At 48.1% G+C, this 26,413-nt stretch overlaps 2 protein-coding genes across 2 annotated transcripts in view; both read left to right on the forward strand.

The window, feature by feature from the left end:
* Positions 1-9,089, forward strand: part of RSPO4 (R-spondin 4) — a 263,645-nt gene extending 254,556 nt beyond the window's left edge. The window contains exon 6 of the transcript XR_014157994.1: positions 8,974-9,089. The gene's annotated coding sequence lies outside the window, so the exon portion shown is untranslated. The remainder of the gene's footprint in view (positions 1-8,973) is intronic.
* On the forward strand, positions 1-26,413 carry SCRT2 (scratch family transcriptional repressor 2). Its single transcript, XM_081868093.1, has 2 exons — positions 1-211; positions 24,156-26,413. Exons 1-2 carry the CDS (start codon positions 70-72, stop codon positions 24,857-24,859), a joined length of 846 nt encoding a protein of 281 aa, XP_081724219.1. The 5' UTR covers positions 1-69; the 3' UTR covers positions 24,860-26,413.

The raw sequence follows: 26,413 nt of genomic DNA on the forward strand, positions 1-26,413 counted from the left end.
CAGCAGCAGTACCAGAAGCCAGAGGCGGCGGCGGCGGCGGCGGCGGCGGCGTCTCGGGTCCTTTGCACGATGCCTCGCTCTTTCCTGGTCAAGAAGATCAAGGCAGACGCTTTCCAGCCCAGCCCGGCGACCCCCACTTACCACCCCTTGGAAACTTCCTACAATGAGTTGGCGGGACCCCTGGGGGCCGGCGACCCTGGGGTGGAGGATGGTAAGGAGGCGAGAGGCGCTCTGAGAAGGGTCGGAGGGCGGCTTGGGCGGGGGGGGGGGGTGTCGCGTGCGATGCTAGGAAGGGGGCGCCGTGCGCGTGAGAGCGAAAGTGTGGGGATGAGGGAGAGGGGACTTAGAAGGGGACAGGAGGAGCGTGTGAAGGGGAAACACTTGGTTACGCGCGTGCGGGGTGAGCCAAGAGCGGGCGCAACCTATTTGGCAAGGTCTGGGTCGTTTTGCATAGAGGGACCTCGATTATAACCACGGTGGGTGTTAACGGAGTTCTCCTTCCCTCTACCTCGGTCTGTCTGTTGCCCGGACACAGTGACACCTCCCCCCCCCCTTCGTTGCTCCTTTAGGGAACGGAAACAGGCACCAAAAAGTGGTGTCAATATTTTTTTAAAAAACACACACCATAAAACACAAAACTGCCTGCAGGGTGAGCGCGGGGGGGGGGTCTCTTCTACTGCTCCCACCCATCCTCCCACAGCATCATTGTACCAGAGGGATAGTTCTGAACGTTAGAACAGGATTGTGTGTGTGTGTGATTGCCCCCCGGGGGTACATCGCCAGTGAGCAGGGAGAAATAACCTTTGTGAGAGAGCGTTGGGTGCGTTATGACACATCGGCACCCAAAGTCTGGGTGGGCAAAGTTTGGACCCGGCGGTGGTCCTCACTCACCCCCTCTACTACCGAAAGGGTACACAAAACGGGGGAGGGCAGAGATAATACTGTAGTTAAATTGGGATGCTTTTTTCCGTTATGCAATGTGCAATGTGAGTTTTCTGTAGGGGGGAGAAATGTTCTGAGTCCAAGAGATTTGTATAAATACATTTTTAAACGGGGTGCGGGGGCAGAGTGAGAGATGGATAGGGTTTGCTCGCCCCTAGGCCGCAAAAGGGGGTTTTGAGCTCAAGGTAAGATAGGCAAAGCCTCTGTTCGCGGCCCGGACTCTTCCTTCCTTTCTTTCATCCATTTCGTCCTACAAAGAGGGAGGATGGTCTCCCCTCCCCCCCTTCTCCTCCCAGCAGCTTTCATCCTCGGCTGCCTTCTTCCATCTCCCAAGTTTATGACCCAAAGCAGCAGCAGCAGTACCTCCCATTCTCTCCTCGCTCCCCCCCCCCCGCCCGCCAACCAGAAACCCATGTTGGACAGCTCAGGTGGATGACTTTAGCGGAGCCGTTGCAAAAAAAAAGGGGGGGGCATGGAAAAGTTTGGTCTTTCTCGAGTCTAGCTGTGTGTGTGTTGGAAAGGGCATTCTGCGCGTGTTTTTCGAACCTCCGGGAATGGCCCAATGTATGTGAAAGCGAAGGACGCGTTCGCAAAGAGCGGCTCCGTGTTTTCGTGTGTTGTCGTGCTAGTTTATTGCAGATGAATTCCCATAGGTGCACCCTGCGTAAAACTGCTGCGTCTGCAGAAATATGACATTCCTCCCAGAGTGGATGCGGTGGCCTTTGCAAGGAGTTTTGGTTCTGTGAGTGGCGTCGCTCCAGTCCGTTCGCCCCGACAGGACTGCTGTGCGAAGCTTCAATAGGTCAAGGGTGTGGATGTGTTTCTAAGGATTAAAGAGATGCTTTGCTGGCTCAGATCAAAAGGTCACACACTCTTTTAACAGCGGTCAGTCCCTTAAAACGCTTGTAGCAAGAAAACAATGGAACTCTCCTAGTATTTGGGGTGAAGAGATATACTGTCCCTGTAGAAGGAGGCTTGATTAAACCACAATGACTAAGAGCTGATGGTAGTCTGATCCACCATAAATTTTAATTAAATTCTGATGGATACATATCATTCATTCATTCATTCATTCAAAAGTGGGATCCCCATCTTTCCTCTGTGAACAATGATACCTGGGAGCAGGTCAGTCCCATTGAGATCAGTGGGTCTTACTTCCAAGTAGACCTACACGGGATTGATGAGGCTATATATTCTGTGGTTGTTGGGTTGCTGTTGTTTAAATCAAATTACTGTACTAAGGAAATCCGACTCCTGTGATCAGAATAATCTGCAGAACGACCCTCTATCCGGCAGTGTTTCCCAACCTTGGGCCTCCAGCTGTTTTTGAACTACAACTCCCATCATCCCTGACTAGCAAGACCAGTGGCAAGGGATGATGGAATTGTAGTCCAAAAACAGCTGGAGGCCCAAGGTTAGGAAACACTGCTCTATCGCATTATTTTGAGAAGGCTGCTTCTTGCATACAATGTAAGCTTCTGAGAGGATCTGAAACTTTTTTTGCAAGTGTTGGGGATGGGAACACTTGATTTCAAGATTTGAGGGATTTAGGGATGGGAGCCAGGAGATAGTGGAAGGAGGAGGAGAACCACATGGCAGCGGGGGGGGGGGGAGCATTGGATTCAAGCCTTCACCCCCACCCCCAGTTAGTGGGAATCCTGCTCAATCACCCTCTGACATATGAGATTTCACACCTGCCCTCCCATTTACAAGGATATACTATGCAGTCATGGAAGAAAAGGAGAGAGAAAGGGAGATTGTAATCCAATTTTTTGTGACTCTTGGGTTGGGCAGCGGACCTCCTTGTTTAAGAACAAGGAATTTGGAGGAGGTGGGAAGAGAACATTCCCGTGTCCAAATGATTTTTGCAAGCATGTGAGAGGTAGTGTCCGGAGTGCTGGACTAGTACCAGGGAGACCCAGACAAGCTATGAGATTCCTGGGGTGTTATTGTTGTTGTTTAGTCGTTTAGTCATGTTCGCCTCTTCATGACCCCCTGGACCAGAGCACGCCAGGCACTCCTGTCTTCCACTGCCTCCCGCAGTTTGGTCAAACTCATGCTGGTAGCTTCGAGAACACTGTCCCACCATCTCATCCTCTGTCATCCCCTTCTCCTTGTGCCCTCCATCTTTCCCAACATCAGGGTCTTTTCCAGGGAGTCTTCTCTTCTCATGAGGTGGCCAAAGTCATGGAGCCTCAGCTTCAGGACCTGTCCTTCCAGTGAGCACCCAGAGCTGATTTCCTTCAGAATGGAGAGGTTGGATCTTCTTTTAGTCCATGGGACTCTCAAGAGTCTCCTCCAGCACCAGAATTCAAAAGCATCAATTCTTTGGTGACCAGCCTTCTTTATGGTCCAGCTCTCACTTCCATACATCACTACTGGGAAATGTCAAATCCCCACTCAAGACATGAGGTTCTCTAGATCAGTGTTTCCCAACCTTGTGCCTCCAGCTGTTTTTGAACTACAACTCCCATCATCCCTGACTAGCAAGACCAGTGGCAAGGGATGATGGGAATTGTAGTCCAAAAACAGCTGGAGGCACAAGGTTGGGAAACACTGCTCTAGATGACTTTGAGCCAACCTCTCTCTAACCTGCCTCACAAGGTCCTTGTGGGTTTCAAAGTGGAGGACAACTTTTCCATTTCTTTGCTACCCTACTTGTGCCAAAGCTAAAATGGGGAAATCAGATTCACCTTACACTCAGATAGCTCAGTTGGTAGAGTATGAGACTCTTAATCTCAGGGCCATGGGTTTGAGCCCACGCTGTGCAAAAAGATTCCTGCATTGCAGGGGGTTGGACTAGATGACCCTCAGGGTCTCTTCCAACAACAATTCTACGATTTCAGCTGCCTCCATTGCAACTAAAGGACTGTGTTGCTGTTCTCCTTATCCATCCTCCCCAAGAACAGTGCCTCCCCTATTTCTTGCCCTTCTAAGTTTACCACCCAAGTCATACATTGATGATGGTGTGCATGAAAATATTCAGTCCATGATCAAGGATGATGGAGTTGTCATCCCATGTTGGCTGCCTCTGATGCCGTCCTTCGTCCTGCCTCCTAAGACCCCCTCTGTGAGAGGGGATGGAGCTCAGTGGTCCCTAACCCTCTCCAGATGGTGTGGACTACAACTCCCACCATCCTCACTCAGCATGGCCAACGGTCAAGAATGATGGGAGCTGTAGTCTAACACTGATGCCTTCCTTCATCCTGCCTCCTGAGACCCCCTCTGGGAGAGAAGATGGAGCTCAGAGATCCCTAACCGGCCACCCTCTCTGGAGGAAGGCATCAGGAATAGCCAACATGGGATGACAACTCCCCTAATCTTTGACCATTGGCTGTGGGCTGGATATTCTAATCTGAATGTACACCATCAAGTTGTGACCTGGGTCCTTTAGTTACAATGCAGGCAGATGGAAGCTGTGGTCCAAAGTACCCTGGAGAAGGCAGCTGATGTAGCAGCTCATTAGCAGAGCGCTGACTTTGCATCCCACAGTCAAGCCCCAACATCTCCAGGTGTTGTTGGTTTGGTTTGTTTTTTTAAGGATCTTGTGTACCTGCCTAAGAAAAGCCTCTTTCTGCCTGGGTCTCAGAAACCCTGGCAGCTCCTTTTTATCCAGCCCAGAGCTCTGAGCATCTGGTAGAGTCTAGCTGCCATTTTGATTCCCCAATGGAGCGCCGTTCGGGGGCATTGTGGGAAATGTAAATGTTGGCTCACTGGGCTCCAGTGCTGCTGGCTGGTAAGGTCACTGGGGCCCAGCCAGAGAGGAGGGGGTTTGCCCAGGCCCTCCACAAACCTACAGCTGACCTTGACCTGGGATACAGCCAATGCACACATTCACCCATGTTCCCTTTTAGCCTTGGCAACTTCCCTGCTGTGACCCTGTGGATAGGCAGCTCTGCTCTGCTGTTGTGTCCACAGTCCCACAGGTGTGCTGAGTGCACAAAATGCTGCTTACATGCAAGATGGGGGCATCTGAAGTTATTTCTCGCTGTTGTGCTGCAACATTTTGTTGTGGTGCTGCATGGCTTATGTGAAATGTTTTCTAAGAGTTTGCAGCAAGAGTCATTGATCTTTGCAGTGGCATAATAAATAATAATAATAATAATAATAATAATAATAATAATAATAATATTTATAGGTCGCCCATCTGACTGGGTTGCTCCAGCCACTCTGGGCAGCTTCCAACAAATTAAAACACAATACGACATCAAACATTAAAAACTTCCCTAAACAGGGCATGATTCTTGATGGGCACATTAGGGCAGGGGTCAGCAAACTTTTTCAGCAGGGGGCCGGTCCACTGTCCCTCAGATCTTGGGGGGGGGGCACACTGTATTTTGAAAAATAACAAATTCCTATGCCCCACAAATAACCCAGAGATGCATTTTAAATAAAAGAACACATTCTGCTCATGGAAAAACATCAGGCAGGCCCCACAAATAACCCAGAGATGCATTTTAAATAAAAGGACACATTCTACTCATATAAAAACACGCTGATTCCCGGACTGTGCATGGGCCGGATTGAGAAGGTGAATGGGCTGCATCCGGCCCCTGGGCCTTAGTTTGCCTACCCATGTCCTAGAAAGCTCTGCCGGTTTGTGCTGGCAATATGGAGATAGGTGGACCAAGCATCTGATTCACTGCTAAAGCAGCTTTCTGTGTTCCGCTGGGACTCTGTCTTGCGCAGGCTCCATCGTTTCCCCTCCCTTTCCACGGGGGACCCTGCAGGACGACATCTGAGGGGGGTTGTTAACCATCGCAAGGAACTGGAGAGTCGATTCTCCCCTGGTGGAACCAAGGCAAAACAAAGGCAAATTGACTGGCAAGAGCTCTCTCTCTCTTGTCTCAGGCAGCGGGGGCTGGCAGATCAATGGCAAGAGGAAAGCAGCAAGACCATATGGATTGCTTTTCCCCAGGGGGGAAGATTCCGGAGTGTGGGGGGAGAGCATGAACAACCCTGCAAAGAGAGAGAGAGGGAGGGAGAGGGAGAGAGGAAGAAAGCAGCAGAGCGTGTTGCCATTGGCCTACCAGGCTGTCAGCTACAAGCATCCATGCATGTAGCTGCATTGTGTTAGATCTGCACTTTAGCCTCCCTGCCCCCACCTACAGTTGTCCCTTGAGGGTATGAGGACTTCCATGTGCACACACAGAGAGAGAGAGCTGTCCTGTATGCAGGCGCTTCCCCATTCCCTTCAATGGAACAGGATACGCAAAGAGCTGCGTCTCAATCCATTCAACGGTAGATTAATCAACTAAAAGTTTCTGTTGATTAATTTATCGGGGAGGGTCCATTTTTACTGGTGGCCAAATCATAATTAGTGGGTCTACAAATTAAAGGCATGTACCCTTCCATTGAACTCAGTGGCGTAGCAGGGGAGGCAGGGGAGCTGTGCCCCAGGCACAAAATTCTGAGGGGGCACAACCAGTTGCTCCTACGCAGGATCCTGCACAGGTCCCCATCTTGTCCCGGTGAAGGCAGCAGAGCAGCCCAGGCCTGGCACTCCTCTCCACAGGCATTGGGGGGGGGATTTGCCTGCCAAGGGCTGTGTTGGCTGGCCAGGATCCCCACCTCTATGTGGGGTGCAGGCAGGTGGTGCAGCACAGCCCTTGGCTCCGGTGGGGAGGGAGGCACCCCAACAGCGATGGCTTGTGCACTCCGGACTCAGGCAACCCACGGTACGCCACTGATTGAACTGTCACTGATTGAACTGTCATTTTGTTGGAAGCCGCCCAGAGTGGCTGGGGAGGCCCAGCCAGATGGGCGGGGTATAAATATTTTATTATTATTATTATTATTATTATTATTATTATTATTATTATTATTATTATTCCCCTCCTGGGCCAAATGCTGCATTTGTGAGGGCTGGCACTTTTCTAGCTGAGGTTAGGCCAAGCTAGCCACCTCTACCACTTCTGCTGTGTATTTCAACTCCTAAAGCAGGGGTTGAAAGATGGGGGGGGGGTTACTGGTAGGAAAGGCATTGCACGCCCTCCTTTCAAGTTTCCAGGTTTCTGCAGCCTCCCTGAGCAGAACAGGCTTGCCAAGACTTTGAAGCGGAAAGCTTTTGACAGCTCATCTTCTCACTCAGCCCAGGACAGCTTAATCCTTCCCCTGATTCTTGCTTTCCTTCCTGAAATGTCTGTTTTTCTTTACAGGGAGGGGAGGAGGCAGCCCACAATTCAGGAAAGGGGAGGGCAATCTGCGTCCCTCTGTTCCTCCTCAGCCTACTTTCAAAGGGTCTCTCCAAGCAGCCAGATCAGACCTCTGGCACAAGCATTCAGAGCCTGCTGGGTGGGGGCAGAAAGAGACAGTGTAGACTAGTGGTTAGAGTGTTGGCCTAAGGCCCGAGTTCAAATCCTCACTCAGCCATGAAGCTCATTGGGTGACCTTGGGATGGTCATTCTCTCTTTCTCAGCCTAACCTACCTCGCAGGGTTGTTGTGTAGGTACAATGGGGGGGGGAGCGCTCCTTGGGGGAAAGGTGGGGTTATGAATGCAATTTAATACATGAAATAAAAATAAATAGCAGGGAGGGAGGGAGGCACTGTAATATGGACTCTGACTGGCAGAAGCTTTTCAGGGTTTCAGGCAGGAGATAGTCCTACCGGGGCTTGAACCTGCGACCTTCTGCGTGCAGAGCAGAAGTTCTACCACTGAGCCACGGCCCTTTGCTCCACAGCAGTGCAGAGAGGATGGACCTGCTCATGGAGGGCATATTGCCTCATCCTTCACAACCCCGTGGCAGGGACTGGACAGTGGAGGAAGGGTGGAGACCCTCTCCCCAGCCTGACCCTTCCAGAGAAGAAGACAGCTCAGAATTACAACAGGGCTTTGAGGGAGATCACAGCTCAGATCAAATCGTGGATCAAATCTATGCTTCCAGGTGCCATAAGAAAGCTGCAGAGATAGCGCAGGATAGTGCGCACCCCAGAAATGATCTCTTTCAGCTTCTGCCTTCTGGAAGAAGGTCCAAGGTAGTAAAGACCAGGACTAGCCGCCTGAGAAACAGTTTCTATCCAAATGCGATTTTGGTTTTAAACACAGTGTAGGGTAGTCTCTGTGTGAGTATATTGTATTTAATTATGGGGTATCAGAGTTTTTAGGGGGCTAACCAGGCTGGGATAGCTGGGATAGCAAGCATGTTGGTTTTTGAATGTCTGATGTAGATTTTTTCAATTTCGTTGTTCTGTATGGGACAATGACAATAAAGATTATTGTATGTATCCTAACTTTGGATATAGGGCAACTAACAGTTTGCTAATTGATCGGCGGATTAATAGCCACTCTTAGAAATAGGATGCCAGCCCAGATGAAGGAGACCTCATTTTGTTTCTCCCAGGGAGCCCTTCTCAGTGCATAAGCATGCGCTGAAAAGGTGGGAGGGGAGAGGGAGAGAATCCAGGAATCCGAAAGAGAGAGAAGGTGCTTTTAGTGCATTAAGGAGCAATCAGTGTCAAGTGTTCTTGAGCTGGGACTCTGGGAATAGCAGGAGAGGCTATGAACGGGCTGCTGCTATAGATCTCCCTCCCCCTCTCTTCCTTAATTCACAAATACCTGCCTGGGGTTTTGAGGCCTGTTTCCCTCCCCCATTGCCATAATCAGAAAAGCTGAGCAAGGCAGAAAAACCCGGTGCTTGGCATGTTCTTTGTTGAAGGGAACAGGTGCCCTTGAGAAGCTGATGTTTCTGAGCGAGGACACCAATAAAGAGAAGTTTGCAGCAACCTGGCGATGGAGAGGGAGGCAAGGTGGATATGGTTGGATTCTGCACACCAGGAACAAGGACAGAGGGGCAGCTGAGATCTGAGCCGTGATAGGGGACGAATTTCCATGAATCGTGACCGAGCCACCCACTCCAAAAGCCCTGCCCACTTTCTGCAATGTTGAGAGGGCTTGAAGAGGGTGCAATAATAATAATAATAATAATAATGTTTGCCTATTGTGCGGGTGGAGGGTACAAGTCCTGGCGCTCCCTCCAGTTTTGTGCCCTCGTGCAATGATGCTGCCATCGGGCAACCTGGCAAAACCAGAGGTTGCTGTTGTTTAGTCGTGTCCGATTCTTCGTGACCCCATGGACCAGAGCACACCAGGCACTCCTGTCTTCCACTGCCTCCCGCAGTTTGGTCAAACTCATGCTGGTCGCTTCGAGAACACTGTCCCACCATCTCGTCCTCTGTCGTCCCTTTCTCCTTGTGTCCTCCATCTTTCCCAGCATCAGGGTCTTTTCCAGGGAGTTTTCTCTTCTCATGAGGTGGCCAAAGTCATGGAGCCTCAGCTTCAGGATCTGTCCTTCCAGTGAGTACTCAGGGCTGATTTCCTTAAGAATAAGTTTGATCCTCTTGCAGTCCATGGGACTCACAAGAGTCTCCTCCAGCACCAGAATTCAAAAGCATCAGCCTTCTTTGTGGTCCAGTTCTCACTTCCATACATATGGTAAAACCATAGCTTTAACTATATGGACCTTTGTTGGCAAGGTGATGTCTCTGCTTTTTAAGATGCTGTCTAGGTTTGTCATTGCTTTTCTCCCAAGGAGCAGGTGTCTTTTAATTTCGTGACTGCTGTCACCATCTGCAGTGATCACGGAGCCCAAGAAAGTAAAATCTCTCACTGCCTTCATTTCTTCCCCTTCTGTTTGCCAGAAGGTGATGGGACCAGTGGCCATGATCTTCGGTTTTTTGATATTGAGCTTCAGACCATATTTTGTGCGCTCCTCTTTCACCCTCATTAAAATCAAAAGTGCCATCCTCCAAAAACACATGCCTCCTCTTCCCCACCCCTCCTCATTTATCATCATCATCATCAGTTTACTTATATGCCACTTTTCCACAGTTGTGCTCAAAGCAGCTCACAAGATACCACACAGGCAATAATAAATATAATTTTAAAAAGTGTTAATTAGAAATAATCATAATGCAGAAGATAAATCCTTATAAAAACATACAAACAAGGCCACACACCCTCATTTGTCTGTCAAAGGGTGCCACAATATCGTCATATTCACTATGTGATCCCTGATTGGCTGAGATCACATAAAGAGTGTGGAGGGGGGAACCCCAAGGAATCAGTAAATGTGTGAGGACACAGGACTCTTCATCCAATGTTCGTGTGTTCAAGTCCCACGTTGGACCTATATGAATAGAGCTGAATTCGCACAGGGTGCCTTTTTCACTAATGGGGATCATATCCAATGAGTGCACTCCTGTTCCAATCCCCCCCCCAAATTATTATTCTCTGACTCCCTCTTAGTGCTCTCCATATGTTTTTGAAATACAAGCACCATGCTGGCTGGGCCACCAAGCTGGCAAAGACTACTCTGTGCTGAAGTGTCACAAAGAACAGGGAGACTTGAAAGACTCGTTATCACCTCATATGGAGCAAAGTGGAGCCCGTCAATCACTCTGAAAAAGGATGGTTGCTCCTGCTCTGAGGGGGTTGGAAGAGTCTTGTAGTGCATCCCCCTCCCCTGTCAACCCCCCCCCCCAATCATAATTTTGATATGCTGGAGAGGATAAACGGAACCCGCTGCTTGACAATTTGAGGAGAGAAGGTTCGTCAGGAAGGAACACGGGACGCATCCTAAAAGATTCCCGACACAGACATTGTTTCCCTTCCATCCCTGTTGCTGGAAGCAGCTCCTTGCCTGAAATAGTTTGCTCCTCTTGGCAATAACCTTGCTGTGCGTTCCAGCGAAAGTGTGAAAAATTGCTGAGGAGTGCATTTTTCCGCCAAGAGTGTGTGACTGCACTTGGTAAACAAGGAGGAGGAGGAGGAGGGGGAGAAGGCGAACCAGAAGGGGGGGAATCGTAGAGATTGCCAGGGTTGGGGGGGGGACGTCTCTTAAACCTTCTGAATTGCACATCTGCCAAAATAATAAAAATCAAAGGTGGGTTCTATTTTTAAAGACCCATCTCAGGCAGAGGGAAGCATCTCCCAGTGATCTTCAACAGCGAGAGAAAGCAAGGATAGCTCTACGCGTTCAGGGATTTCTCCTTCCCTTTCTATATAAAAATCTGTATTCAAGAACAGAGATTGGGGGAGGCAAGAGAGGCGTCTGTCAACCTGCAGTGATCTCTGGTGCTGAGTGTTCAAAATGCAGCGCTGAGGGAATGTGTTTTCCTACCCTTAGAAAACTCACCATCTGTTAGGGAGGTTGTTAGTGCCCTCCTTCCTCTGCAAAGGAATGAGTGATGGGATAATAATAATAATAATAATAATAATAATAATAATAATTTTTTATTTATACCACACCCTTCCCGGTTCAGAAAAGCAGGCTCAGGGTGGCTAACAACAAATTTAAAACACTTAATTGATGCAACAAAAAAACCAGCATAAAATACAGTATAAAACGTGAATAACAATAAATTCAAAAATTCAAAAGCGGTTGAGAGTGGCAAAGCCCCAATTTACAGATACACACCCACACACCTTGATGTTGACAGCATCCACCTGCATTCTCCCTGGTGGAAATTTCACTCCTGTATTGCCTTCATGAAGGCACATTTCAACCTTCAGCTACCCCTCCCCTAAAAGAAATTTGTAAATATGGGACAATAATATTCATCACCGACAGTTAAGAGATTTTGGAAGGATAAGAGAGGGCAAAATTACTCCTTATGTAGAGTTCTGTGGAGTGCCCCCCCAACGTCCAAGTTTTTGGACAGTTTTTAAAAAGCTTCATTTTGAAATGAAAAAGGCGGGCAGATGAGACTGCTACTTTCCCTCCCAGAATTGCCCACCTTCCAGCTCCAACTGCTTGTCTCCCTGCAGAGGAAAAGCTAAGGCATGGGTAGGCAAACTAAGGCCCATGGGCCGGATCCGGTCCAATCGCCTTCTAAATCCGGCCCGCAGACAGTTCGGGAATCAGCATGTTTTTACATGAGTAGAATGTGTCCTTTCATTTAAAATGCATCTCTGGGTTATTTGTGGGGCATAGGAATTCGTTCATTTTTTTCTTAAAATATAGTCCGGCCCCCCACAAGGTCTGAGAGACAGTGGACCGGCCCCCTGCTGAAAAAGTTTGCTGACCCCTGAGCTAAGGGGATCTGTATATTTTCCCCTGTGGAGGAGAAAAAGCTGTTTGTGTGTGTGTGTGTGTGTGTGTGTGTGTGTGTGTGTGTGTGTGTCAGTCAGTTTGGGTGACAAATGGCCAGCACCAAAACGGTTAACAACCCTTTCCTGCTCAGCCTGTACTAAAAATGTTTGTGGGGTGTTTTGAACCCAACTCCTCCCTTGCTTTCCTATCCATCTGGAGAACCTCAGAACCCAGGGGCCAAACTCAGCCCTCTGGGTTTCTTCGCCTGCCCCCACCCAGGTTCTCCCCAGGCCACACCTCCTCAGCAGACCACCCCCCCTCATCGGTCCTGCTCCATCCCCTCCCAGTGCCCTGATTTCCCAGGGACAGTCCCGGAATAACGAAAGCCATCCCCTCTTCTAATTTGATCCCGGAATGTCCCTATTTCCTTCGCCAGCACCGCTGCCAAGCTTGCCGCAGCTGCAAGGGATAATAATTCCATTACTTTCCATGGCCTCTTCACAGTGGCGTAGCGTGGGGGCGCAGGGGGGGCCGGCCGCACCGGGCGCAACATCTGGGGGTTAGGGTTAGGGGGTGCAAATCCATGGGTTAGGGGGCGCAAATCCATGGGTTAGGGGATGCAAATTACTTGCCTTGCCCCGGGTGCTGACAGCCCACGCTACGCCACTGCCTCTTCATGGCCACCGCTGCCGGCCTCCTCCCTTGGGGAGCTCACAGCTGGAAAGCAGGCAAGGAGGAGACTGCCCCCACCAAGGCCCAGCCCCATGTGACGTGCCAGCTCTGAGGGGCAGGCAGGGGCAGGACCACCTTGGGCGGGCAGAAACAGGGAGCAGAGAGGAGTGCAAGGAGTCTTGGGGTTTTGTTATGCTTTGTGCATCCGTTGGTAATCTTGCACCTTTCTAAAATTTATTTATTGGGGTGTGTGTTTTTTTTCTTTCTGTAAATCTACCAAAGAATCAAATCTAATCAAATCAGGATTAAGGGGTGTTCTTAGGATGCTGGAGGGCATGTGTGGCACGTCCTGTTGGCATAATGGTGGTGGAGATGGTCTGCAAGAAGGGGGACAAAAAAATGGTGGGAATGTTCAGGGTGGCAGGAGAGGATATATTGTTTATTAATATCCTTCCTAACTTTTGTTAGCAAGTTTCCAGAGTTTGTTGTCGTTTAATCGTTTTTTATTAATATCCTTCCTAACTTGTGTTAGCAAGTTTCCAGAGTGTGTTGTTGTTGTTTAGTTGTTTAGTTGTTTAGTTGTTTAGTGTCCGATTCTCCATGACCCCCCTGGACCAGAGCACACCAGGCCCTCCTGTCTTCCACTGCCTCCCGCAGTTTGGTCAAACTCATGTTCGTAGCTTCGAGAACACTGTCCAACCAACTCGTCCTCTGTCGTCCCCTTCTCCTTGTGCCCTCCTTCTTTCCCAGCAGCAGGGTCTTTTCCAGGGAGTCTTCTCTTCTCATGAGGTGGCCAAAGTCTTGGAGCCTCAGCTTCACGATCTGTCCTTCCAGTGAGCACTCAGGGCTGATTTCCTTCAGAATGGAGAGGTTTGATCTTCTTTTAGTCCATGGGACTCTCAAGAGTCTCCTCCAGCAGCAGAATTCAAAAGCATCAATTCTTTGGCAGTCAGCCTTCTTTATGGTCCAGCTCTCACTTCCATACATCACTACTGGGAAAACCATAGCTTTTACTATTAGGACCTTTTAAATAACAAATATATATATATATATATATATATATATATATATATATATATATATTAGTATTTTCCACAGAACAACAACAACACGGAAAATATCGAAAAATAACAATACACAACACACACAAACCAACATTCAAAAAACTAAAAAAGCAACAACTAAAAAAACAAAAACCATATCTTACAAAACATTGACTTCCACCAATCCCACAGCACCTCCTTTATCTCTCATTGTGTCTTCCTGTTTTCCTGTTTCTGGAAGGCAGACTTAGTTATAAATATGTACGTGTGGATCTACCCCATAGGGAGAAATGATCCCAGCTCCTGCTATCTGGAAGCTAGCAGAGCAGTCCTAGCCAGAAGCTGCTCAAGCAAAGAAGGAAGTGAAAAAGAGAGAGGGTGGCAGCATGCTTTGTCCTTTTGTTACCTGGACAGTTGAGGCCACACCCACCTTCTTGACACATGCAAGGAAGGATGCTCCAGCCCAGGAGGAACAAGAAGTTTTGACTGGCTAGACCAAACATCCCCTTGCATGTCCACTCTAGGAAAACGAGGAATGTTGTACTTGACTGCTCCCAGTGGATTACATCCCACAAAAAAATGGGGGGTCAAGGAGTGTCAGTTGGGGTGGGGAGTGAGAAATGTCACTGTTTTCATACTGGAGCCTAGGCTGCTCCACCCACTTCTTGAGGGGGGTCTTGTCGTCTGGGCGGCCCAGGACCTCCATGCACACAGCCCAGGCTTACACCCCACGGAGGTCACTTTGGGGCAGCTAACACATAGAATCATAGAATCATAGAATCATAGAATCATAGAATCATAGAATCATAGAATCATAGAATCATAGAGTTGGAAGAGACCACAAGGGCCATCGAGTCCAACCCCCTGCCAAGCAGGAAACACCATCAGAGCACTCCTGACATATGGTTGTCAAGCCTCTGCTTAAAGACCTCCAAAGAAGGAGACTCCACCACACTCCTTGGCAGCAAATTCCACTGTCAAACAGCTCTTACTGTCAGGAAGTTCTTCCTAATGTTTAGGTGGAATCTTCTTTCTTGTAGTTTGGATCCATTGCTCCGTGTCCGCTTCTCTGGAGCAGCAGAAAACAACCTTTCTCCCTCCTCTATGTGACATCCTTTTATATATTTGAACATGGCTATCATATCACCCCTTAACCTCCTCTTCTCCAGGCTAAACATGCCCAGCTCCCTTAGCCGTTCCTCATAAGGCATCGTTTCCAGGCCTTTGACCATTTTGACCAACATAGGTTTGACTTCACCCCTGAAGGCGCATTGTCTCTCAAGACAGACGGATGCCAGCAACAACTAACTGACTCTGACTGTGAAGGCAAAATATAGCCATCCTGAATAGTATCCGTCTAAAGCCCTCTCTCTTTCATGAATTTGTCAAATCGTCCTTTAAAGCCATCTAGCTTGGCAGCCATCACTGGCTCCTGTGGGAGGGAGTTCCACAGGTTAACAATGAGCTGCGTGAAGAAGGACTTTCTTTTCTCTGTCCTGGACCATCTTGGAGAACAGCATTTGTGGAGGCATCACAGAAGCTGCCTGCTGATATGTTGAGGGGCCCGTCTGGAGACATCTTGGCAGATGACCTCAGATCCATTGGGAGACACCTTTCCAGTTAGGGAGTTCTTCTTGGGCATAAGCAAGAAATTGTTCTCTTGTTTTCTGCCCTAGATCTCAAGAAGATCAGAACAGAAACTCAAATGAAGAAAAAAAATACCAGTTTAGCCATTTATTTCTTTTTAAAAAAACCTCAATTTATTTACTTTTATTTGTGGGGGAGGGATTTCAACTCTCCCACTTGCCACATGAACGCCATCTGTAGCTGGAATATACCAAATGGGTGAATCTCTCCTGGTTCTTTTCCATAAGGCACAGATGTTGGGACAAATGGTCGCTTCTGGAACCGACTCCCAAGTAGGCGTAATTTGATTTCCTAACATCATTTAGAGCTGAATACATAAAAGGAGCCTGTTGATTTTCCGTGGTGTGAGTTCCACACTGCACAGGAAGAATCCAATTAGCTAGCAGGGAATTGTCATTGCTGTGTTTCTTTGAACCATTGTTTTAACCACGGACAGCCCAAGTGCCAGAACTTTGGATGGTCCGGTCGAATTGATCGCAGCAGGTTTACGCTAGAAGAAATGATTTCTTCATGTGGTTATACTAAACTAACTTTCCTTTGTAAACTGCTTAAGAGGTTTCATTGACTATTAGTAAAGGTAAAGAGACCCCTGACCATTAGGTCCAGGCGTGGCCGACTCTGGGGTTGCGGTGCTCATCTCGCTTTATTGGCCAAGGGAGCCGGAGTACAGCTTCCGGGTCATGTGGCCAGCATGACTAAACCGCTTCTGGCGAACCAGAGCAGCACACAAAAATACCATTTACCTTCCCGCCAGAGTGGTACCTATTTATCTACTTGCACTTTGATGTGCTTTCAAACTGCTAGGTTGGCAAGAGCAGGGACACAACAACGGGAGCTCACCCCGTCATGGGGATTCGAACCACCGACCTTCTGATCAGCAAGTCCTAGGCTCTGCGATTTAACCCACAGTGCTACCCATGTCCCCATTGACTATTAAGCAGCACACAAATTCTGATGAATGCGAAAAAAGAAATGAGAGGGTTGAGCTTGGGAAACCAGGGTTCAAATCCCCACTTAGCCACGGAGCACACTGGTTGTGCTTTAGCACATTATGGAAAGATGTGCTATAGTGTTGAGATAGTTCCCTCGGTACAGCATGAGGCTCTTAATCTCAGGGTTGTGGATTCAAGTCTCACTTGGGCAAAAGATTCCTGCATTGCAGAGGGTTGGACTAGATCAGAGCTTTCCAAACTGTGTGTTGCGACACGTTTGTGTGTCAGCTGCCGTGTGTAGGTGTGTCGCACAAACACTCCGTGCACTCCTCCTGGGGCTGGAAATTTGTTAGTTTAACTTCCGGTTTGTTAGTAAAACTGAATAACTGTGTCATGAAATGAACCGTATCTAAAAGGTGTGTCACCAACATGAAAAATTTGGAAAGTTCTGAACTAGATGGTCCCTTCAAATTTTACAATTCTATGATTCTAAGTTGGGGCGCAGGTGGCACTGTGGGTTAAACCACAGAGCCTAGGGCTTGCCAATCAGAAGGTCGGGGTTCGAATCCCCATGACGGGGTGAGCTCCCATTGCTCTGTCCCTGCTCCTGCCAACCTAGTAGTTTGAAAGCACGTCAAAGTGCAAGTAGATAAATAGGTACCACTCCAGCAGGAAGGTAAGCGGCATTTCTGTGCGTTGCTCTGGTTCGCCAGAAGCGGCTTAGTCATGCTGGCCACATGACTCGGAAGCTGTACGCCGGATCCCTCGGCCAATAAAGCGAGATGAGCGCCATAACCCCAGATTCGGCCATGACTAATGATCAGGGGTCCCTTTACCTTTACCTTTATGATTCTAAGTTAACTGGTGGGAACCTGTTCTCCCAAAAGAAGCTTCTGCAACAGCTGATAGTGATGACTCTGGGTCCAGTTCCAATCCAGATCAATTGCTGTCATTTGCAGATCACCCTCCCTCCATCCCTGCATTAAATATTTGTGCTGCCTGTTAAGAGCTGGGATGGAATCTGGGAAATAGCAATGGGAGCTCACTCCGTCACAGGGATTCAAACCGCCGACCTTCTGATTGGCAAGCCCAAGAGGCTCAGTGGTTTAGACCACTGAGAGGTAGTGATGGCGGCCACCTTAGATGACTGAAAGGTGATTAAGCAAACTCACGAAGGACAAGGCTACTGGTAACAATGGATATGTGCTATTTCCAGGGTCAGAAGCAAGCTGAGCACTTCACGGTGCAGAAATATTTGTGCATGTGTGCATTTATACGCAAGGGCATTAGAAATGAGATGCACTTAGCCCATCTCAGAGAAATGGCACAACCTTCTTTCTGCAAGCATGCCCTCCTCTTTCTTGGCAGCTTTCTCCTGCCTGAGGGGGCCACCTACTGGTGCAGAAGTTCAGAAGAACAGACTATGAGGAACCCTGCATGCACACACATGCATACATACAGTCGCTCAGATTGTGAACACAGATAGTTGTTACTCCAGCCAAAGCTGTTACTCCAGGGTTGTAGTTTTCTAAAATATCAAGCTCCTGTTTGCACAGCCTGGCAATCCAGTGTGTTTCTCCCTAATCACTTTTTTGGGGGGAAACAAAGTCACAGGGCTTCCCTGTGGGTCACTGCCATCCACACTCCAGGGATAACTACCCTCTTATCATTTACAACGGGGGTGGGGACCCCCCATCCTCGGACATTGGTCTTGCAGGATAAATTTACTTCCTCTTCTCCTGGTCCTGGTGTCATATATGGGAATATTCAAGGTGAAGCTTGGAACTTCAAGCCATAGTTAAAAGGACAAATAATTAGGAGAGAACTCAGAACATTCACTTGACTCCTCCTTTGCATCCTCAACTTGAATTCAAGGGGGCCCCCTTCCAAAGGAAGGAAGGAAGGAATCAGCGCTCAGGAAGGAATCAGATAAATTGGATGGATGGTTACAATATTATCAGATTAACAAATTGTATAAACTTGATAAGAAAAATGGTTTTGCAATATAAAAATCCAAATTGGAAACGGAATTGTTAGACACTAATGTTAAAAATCTCTCCAAAATGTGTAATTTGTTGTTAGAATGGCATACAAAGGACGAACAAGTTAAATCTGTGATGATTGATTGGGCAAGAGATGTTGGACACAATATAATGTTGGAAGATTGGGAAAGGCTGTGGAAGAAAGGGGTTAAGTTTACTGCATGTAATAATAATGACAGTGTTCTCGAAGCTACAAACATGAGTCTGACCAAACTGTGGGAGGCAGTGGAAGACAGGAGTGCCTGGCGTGCTCTGGTCCATGGGGTCACAAAGAGTCGGACACGACTAAACAACTAAACAACAACAACAACAACAATAATTTATTTATACCCCGCCCATCTGGCTGAGTTTCCCCAGCCACTCTGGGTAGCAATCAAGTGTTAAAAACAATACAGCATTAAAAACTTCCCTAAACAAGACTGTATTAAAAGAAAATATTATGAAAATGATGTATAGATGGTTCTTAATCCCATTACTTTTTTTTTGAAGCTGCATCACCTGGTGTCGTGGGGATGCCAGGTGACTGACAGGTGTCCAGCCCCATCCACCTGTCAAAGTGGCCCACTAGGTGTGGCCTACAACTTTGTCAGAAGTTTTAGGTTTTATTCTTTCAGTTTTGACAACCCATATTAAGGTAAAAAGGACCCTGGATGGTTAGGTCCAGTCAAAGGCGACTATCAGGTTGCAGTGCTCATCTCACTTTCAGGCCGAAGAAGCCGGTGTTTGTCCACAGACAGCTTTCCGGGTCATGTGGCCAGCATGACTAAACCACTACTGGCACACGGAGGACAGTGACGGAAACCAGAGCGCATGGAAATGCCGTTTACCTTCCCGCCACAGTGGTACCTATTTATCTACTTGCACTGGCATGCTTTCAAACTGCTAGGTTGGCAGAAGCTGGGACAGAGGAACAGGAGCTCACTCCGTTGTGCAGATTTGAACCACTGACCTTCTGATCGGCAAGCCAAAGAGGCTCAGTAGTTTAGACCACAGCACCACCATACAGGTCAGAACAGGCAGCAGTTAGAAATGGAGGAGTGGGGGAATTTAGGCATCAATTTATTTCATTTTTACATATTTCAGGAGAAGTGGTAGTAAACTGTTCATATATTTCTGGGCTTCCAATTTAAATTGCAAGGGACTGCAGTGAGTTGAGGGAAACAGTCACAATCAGTATTGCAGGGAGCACAGGGGGGTCTTTCCTTTCCCAAAATGAATTGGTTGTGTATCCACCGACCACCTTTGGAGCAAATCCATTGGGTTTTCCCTGTCTCATAAGAAGAGCCTGGTTGCTAAATCATAATCATATTCATAATTTATTATTTATACCCCACCTATCTGGCTGGGTTTCCCCAGCCATGCTGGACTGCTCTCAACACAATTGGTGATGATGATAATAAATCAATAAAACATCAGATATTAAAAGCTTCCCTAAACAGTGCTGCCTTCAGATGTCTTCTAAAAATCAGATAGTTGTGTATCTCCTTGATATCTGGTGGGAGGGCATTCCACAGGGCAGGCACCACTACCGAGAAGGCCCTCTGCCTCGTTCCCTGTAACCTCACTTCTTGCAAGGAGGGAACCTCCAGAAGGCCCTCGAAGCTGGACCTCAGTGTCCGGGCTGAAAAATGGGGGTGGAGACGCTCCTTCAGGTATCAAGTCAAGGGCTAATCTAATCCAGAATCCTATTCGCACGATAGCCAACCAGATACCCCAAATTGGAAATTTACAAGCAGGATTCACAAGCAGCCCTCCTGCAGTTTCCAGGAACTGGTAGCCAGAGGCATATAAGCTCAAGCAGTTGAGGTACAACTTAGCCATTGTGGCTAATAGCCCTTTCTAACCTTATTGTCCATTAAATTGTCTAATCCTTTTATTAAGCCCTCCATCTCATTGGCCATCACTGCATGTTGTAGGAGTTAATTTTATTTTTTGGCTATACACTATGTGAATAAACTCTTTTGCCTGTCTTGCATCAGCCTCCTCAGTGACGGACTTATAGTATTAGCAAACCGAACGCTTAGAAAGTCACCCAGCTTCCACTTCTACCAAAGCTTCTGGCAAGCTGTTGGCCTTTTAAATTTTCACTTTCAATTGGAAAAAAAAAAACACCTTGGGAAGGTGGGTTGGTGACGTCACAGGCCAGCGCCAATCAGTGCTGTGCACGCACCCAGTTTTCCTGGAGTTTGATTCTGGGGAGAGGATTGCACCCCGTGAACAAAATGCACAAAGCACCTTTCCGCTCAGCGTGACTGTGACCCACTTCCCATTTTACTAACTTCTAGGCTATTTGGCAGCTGACAAAATTTAATTCCTTTTTTATTTTCGTGTGAGGCAGATGAGGGGAGGTAATGAGATGACCCGGCTCGCCTCTGCCTTTCCCTCCGTCAATCAAGAGGAAATTGGACAAGACAGAAGGAATGGCCTGAGAAAGAGGTCGGCTCTATTCCACTTCAGCTCCTCTTATTTCCCCAGGGAAGGGGGGAAACACAAGTGCGTTCGTAGTAGCCTCTCACTGTGGAACCGTGCGCCCGATGCTCCTTTGTTTGCTGAGCTCCTTCTGAGTTGCAGCCCCCGTTCATTGACAGCACTGGCTGCCATCAAAGGCTTTCCTGGAAAAGGGAGTCAAGAGGAAGACTTGGTTTTCCCTTCATCCCACACTGGAACACACCGGCCTCTCTTTCTCGAGGAGCTGACATTCTGCAAACACGGCTATGCAAATGTCTGCCTCTCTCCTATGCCCTGTTTCCTAGTTGCAACACCAAAGCATAACTCAGTGGCAAAAACACGTGTTTTGCGTGCAAAGGTTCTCAGGTTCAATGCTGAGACAATCTAGGTTAATAAGGATCGTCAGATGGAAGGCAATAGGACACTCTGACGCAGCCAGATGGGCAACATATATTATTATTATTATTATTATTATTATTATTATTAGCCCTGATCAAAATAGATGGAGCTCTGTGCAGAGTCATGAAAAGACTCATGAATGAATTATGTGGCACTTTCTCCAGTGAGACCACATTGCTCAGATCTTGTTCCTTAATTCCTTTGCAATTATTTGTTTTCTTACTGTATAGCTATCAGATTTTTGTTGCATTCATATTTGGGGCGCAGCACCTCAGAATCCGGGACGCGGGTGGCACTGTGGGTTAAACCACAGAGTCTAGAACTTGCCGATCAGAAGGTCGGCGGTTCGATTGCCCGCGACAGGGTGAGCTCCCGTTGCTCGGTCCCTGTTGCTGCCAACCTAGCAGTTCGAAAGCATGTCAAAGTGCAAGTAGATAAATAGGTACCACTCCGGCGGGAAGGTAAACAGCGTTTCTGTGCGCTGCTGTGGTTCGCCAGAAGCGGCTTAGTCATGCTGGCCACATGACCCGGAAGCTGTACGCCGGTTTCCTCAGCCAATAAAGCGAGATGAGCGCCACAACTCCAGAGTCGTCCACGACTGGACCTAGTGGTCAGGGGTCCCTTTACCTTTACCTTAGAATCCATGTTTCAGATGGATTTAAAAATCTTAGCCATTTTCAAAATTAATAATAATGCTAATACCTCCCCTCCTCCTTCTTTTTTAAAACAGTGGTTTGTCATGCAAACCACAATTTGCAAACTTCCACAGGTATTTGACTGTGCCTTTAAATCATTCTTTAATGTATTTTTAATTTTTGTTGGAAGCCGCACATAGTAGCTGGGGAAACGCAGCCAGATGGGCGGGGTACAAATAAATAATAATAATAATAATAATAATAATTATTATTATTATTATTATTATTATTATTATTATTATTATTATTATTATTCCTGTTCGTTGGCTGTATTATATCTGCTTTCCAGAGAGCAAGAGACATTGCTGAGGGGTACAGCCCCTCTTTTGCATGCAGGAGACCCCAATCTCAATGCCTAGGATCAATCCAGCCACGGCTGAGGAACACCCCCACCTGAGCTCCTAAAGAGCTGCTGCCAGTCCGTGTTGACAATACTAGGCGAGACAGAGCAATGGTCTGATTCGGTATAAGGCAGCTTCCTATTTGAATGCCCTGCTGGCTGTCAGGAGCCTACGGAATGGGGCAGCATAGAAATATTATTAAATGAATCCATTGATTCATTATTCCTGCATTGCTGGGGGTTGGGCTAGATGACATCATCATCATCAATATGATTTCCAATTTTATACATTTCAATATATTTACAATCATTTTAACATTTCAAAACTTGACTTCCTTCCTCTCTTTCTGCGGTTCCTTAAATTTTAATATTGTCTGCATACCCAAATTAACTTAATGTGCTCATTTATTCATCTGCTTTAAATATATACTCTTATAAACATTCAGGTTATTACAATAATCCTGCCAATGTTCTTATCTGTTTGCGGTGTATTTATAAATATTCAATAAACCATTTCCATTCTTTTATATATATAAAAAATTGTTATCTTGATTGCTTATTTTTTCGGTAAATCTCGCCACTTCTGCATTTTCCATAAGTTTTTGTATCCATTCTTCTTTTGCTAGGACTTCTTCTTCTTTCCATTTTTGAACTATAGTGGTACCTCGGGTTAAGAACTTAATTCGTTCAGGAGGTCCGTTCTTAACCTGAAACTGTTCTTAACCTGAGGTACCACTTTAGCTAATGGGGCCTCGCTCTGCCGCTGCATGATTTCTGTTCTCATCCTGAAGCAAAGTTCTTAACCCGACGTACTGTTTCTGGGTTAGCGGAGTCTGTAACCTGAAGCATCAGTAACCTGAAGCGTCTGTAACCTGAGGTGCCACTGTGCATGACAGTAGGTTCCTTCCAACACAGTTCTATGAATACCTGAAGGAGCGTCTCCACCCCCATCATTCTGCCCGGACACTGAGGTCCAGCTCCAAGGGCCTTCTGGCGGTTCCCTCACTGAGAGAAGCAAAGCTACAGGGAACCAGGCAGAGGGCCTTCTTGGTAGTGGCACCCACCCTGTGGAACGCCCTCCCATCAGATGTCAAAAAGATAAACAACTACATGGCATTTGGAAGACATCTGAAGGCAGCCCTCTTCAGGGAAGTTTGTAATGTGCTACATTTTAATGTATTTTTAATCTTTGTTGGAAGCCGCCCAGAGTGGCTGGCGAGACCCAGCCAGATGGGCAGGGTACAAATAATAAATTATCATCATCATCATCATCATCATCATCATCATCATTCTGTGATTTCATCAATGAGTTGACCAGACTCCCTTGGAAGATGGGGGACTCTTCTTCCTTGGAGGTTTTTAAGCAGAGGTTGGATGGCCCTCTGTCATGAATGATTTAGATTCCTGCATTGCAGAGGGTGTCGGGAATCAAGCCCATATCAGGAGAAACTGGCAACTGTCCCAGGCACCCGGCTTGATCTCCTGTTGACCTCCCTGGCTGCATTCCCCAGCAAGATCCAGGCTAGGTCGCAATAGGCGATCCTTCTCAGCGTGAGAAGAACACACCCCTCTTTCCTGCCCCCCCCCCCCCGGGCAGGGGAAAGAGATAGACAGAAACGTATTTACATACCTTTATTTCTGTCTTTGCAGCACTACAAAAAACATGACTGCTCTCTTCAAGTTCCAGCAGTCTAGTGACAAAAACTTCCTGCACTTCCTGGACAGGAATAAACCGAAGAGCTCATATTACACTCTGAGCTAATTCCAGTGCTTTTCACTGTGAATTGACTGTCCCTCTGTTTCCCACGGGCAATCCCAACATTCCCATCATGTTTACTTTTCAAGCTAGCACTTTGCAGCTGCATTGCATCCATATCGTAACATAGGGTTGGACTATATGGCTTTGGGGGTCCCTTCGAACTCTAGGATTCCCTGATTAACTGAACCATTTCTGTCCTCCATAGGGTATCTCCAGACCTGCCTCGCATCGTCCGGCTACAAGAATGAAAAGAAGAAGCTCCACTTGGCGTCCTCAGACCCAATCTACACGCCGTCGCACGAAGACTACAGCGACCCCGAGAGCCCCCAGTCCAGCTTGTCGGCGCACTACTTCAACGGCGAAGCCGCCGTCACTGAGAGCTACTCGATGGACGCCTTCTTCATCACCGACGGGCGGTCGCGGCGCCGGGGAGAGGGCCAGCGGCGGGGGGCGCACCGCCACTCATGCAGCGAGTGTGGCAAGACCTACGCCACGTCCTCCAACCTCAGCCGGCACAAACAGACGCACCGCAGCCTGGATAGCAAGATGGCGAGGAAGTGTCCCACCTGTTCCAAGGCCTACGTCTCCATGCCCGCCCTGGCCATGCACATCCTGACGCACAACCTCAAACATAAGTGTGACGTGTGCGGCAAGGCTTTCAGCCGGCCGTGGCTCCTGCAGGGACACATGCGTTCCCACACGGGCGAGAAGCCCTTCGGCTGCTCCCACTGCGGAAAGGCCTTCGCTGACCGCTCCAACCTGCGGGCTCACATGCAGACGCACTCGGCCTTCAAGCACTACAAGTGCAAGCAATGCGAGAAGACCTTCGCCCTCAAGTCGTACCTCAACAAGCACTACGAGTCGGCCTGCTTCAAGGGGGCTGAGCACGCCTGCGAGGAGGAGAACTGAGCCGGCCAGGGGAAGGAGAGAAGGTCCAGGGGCAGGACGACGACAACCGTCTTCAGGGATCTGGGGTTTGGACAAGAAAGGACCAGCATCACCCTGGGAGGCGAAAGGGACCGCCGCAACAAATTGCAAGTCCTTTTGTTACTGGGAGGAAGCACTTAAGAACCTGGCAACCGCAACCTGTTCTTCTCAGAAGGTGATGGAGACTTTGGGAAGATGGCAAGCATTGGTCCCAAGGCCTAGCAACCTTCAAACCCAGCGGTGGTCCATGGGATGTTCTTCAGATATTGTTGGACCACCGCTCCCATCAACCACATGTTCATCAGCGGTGGGAGCTGTGGTCCACAGAACGTTCTCCACCCCTGGTCCTCCTGACCTGCCTTTTTCTCCTTCCTTCTCCAAATCGTCAACCGAAGCAATAACTCCAGTCAACGCCAGCAGAAGGCCGTCTTCTGGGAGACTCCTTGCTTGGTCTCACACGAGCGAGACAAGCTTTTGACTTTTCTTCAGGATTACCGGGATGGAGAGAGGGAAAGAAAGAGACAGTCGTCTCTCTTTCCATTTCTCTCTCTCGCTCTCTTTCAGATAACTTGGGAAATGCCGGGTGTATTTATATTATTTATTACCTTATTTATTTAGTGTGCTGCTCCTTCTTCTCCCCTTGATGGGGAGGAAGAAAAGCTATCAGTGTTGCCCTTTGAGATCTTTTGGGGACAGAACAAGCGCAGAAGCTGTGAAACCCGACTCAGGGGGGCATTGCGAGGAAGGGTACCCACGAAGCTGACCAGGCTGGGTGTGGGACGCTTGGACGCAACAACTTCTCAAATCAAGCTTTGGAAGCGAGGAAGAGATTGATTTGTTATGTTTGGCATAGGAAACGGGAACTTTTTTTTATGTTTGAAGGACCCAGGAAGGCACAATGTGTGGGGGGGGGGGAGAGAACCAGTCATTTCTTTCTTTCCATATGGTTTTCAGAATTAGGATCTCCCCTAGACAGCCTGTTTGTTGAGCATCCATCCCAATTTGTTTGCACAGAGGTTATAGGTCTTCTCATTCCAGGTTATTTGACATCTCCACCTAGTGGTTGCTAACAGTGATGCCTCTGAGAGGAGACTTCACCAAAGCCGGCCCTCATTCACCCATCTCCACATTGTGGGATGCCCTCAGGAGCTTCTGAGGAACCACATCATGTTCCCGAGAAGAACCCAACTCAAAAACCCCAACCATAACCTCTCCATCCTCCTGTCATCGCAAGAGAAGCATTCTTCATTGAAGGCCGGAAGGGACAAGGGCGAGAAACAGATTGACTAAATCCATACATCGTTTCCAGGCAGCGGCATAGCCAGGCAGTGGCGTAGGAAGGCAGTGCGGTGGGTGCGGGTCGCCCTGGGTGTCATCACTGAGGGGGGTGACAAAATGGCAAAAATATGTGTTTTTGAAAAAATAACTCCCGCACCCACTGCACATCCCTTGCTACGCCACTGCAGAAACACTCTCCCCTCGAATAATTTCCAGAGACCAGAAGCATTGCTGTCTCCAACTTTGCAGGCATAGCAC

The sequence above is a fragment of the Podarcis erhardii genome, assembly GCF_964252035.2.
Source record: "Podarcis erhardii genome assembly, chromosome: 6".
Lineage (NCBI taxonomy): Eukaryota > Metazoa > Chordata > Lepidosauria > Squamata > Lacertidae > Podarcis > Podarcis erhardii.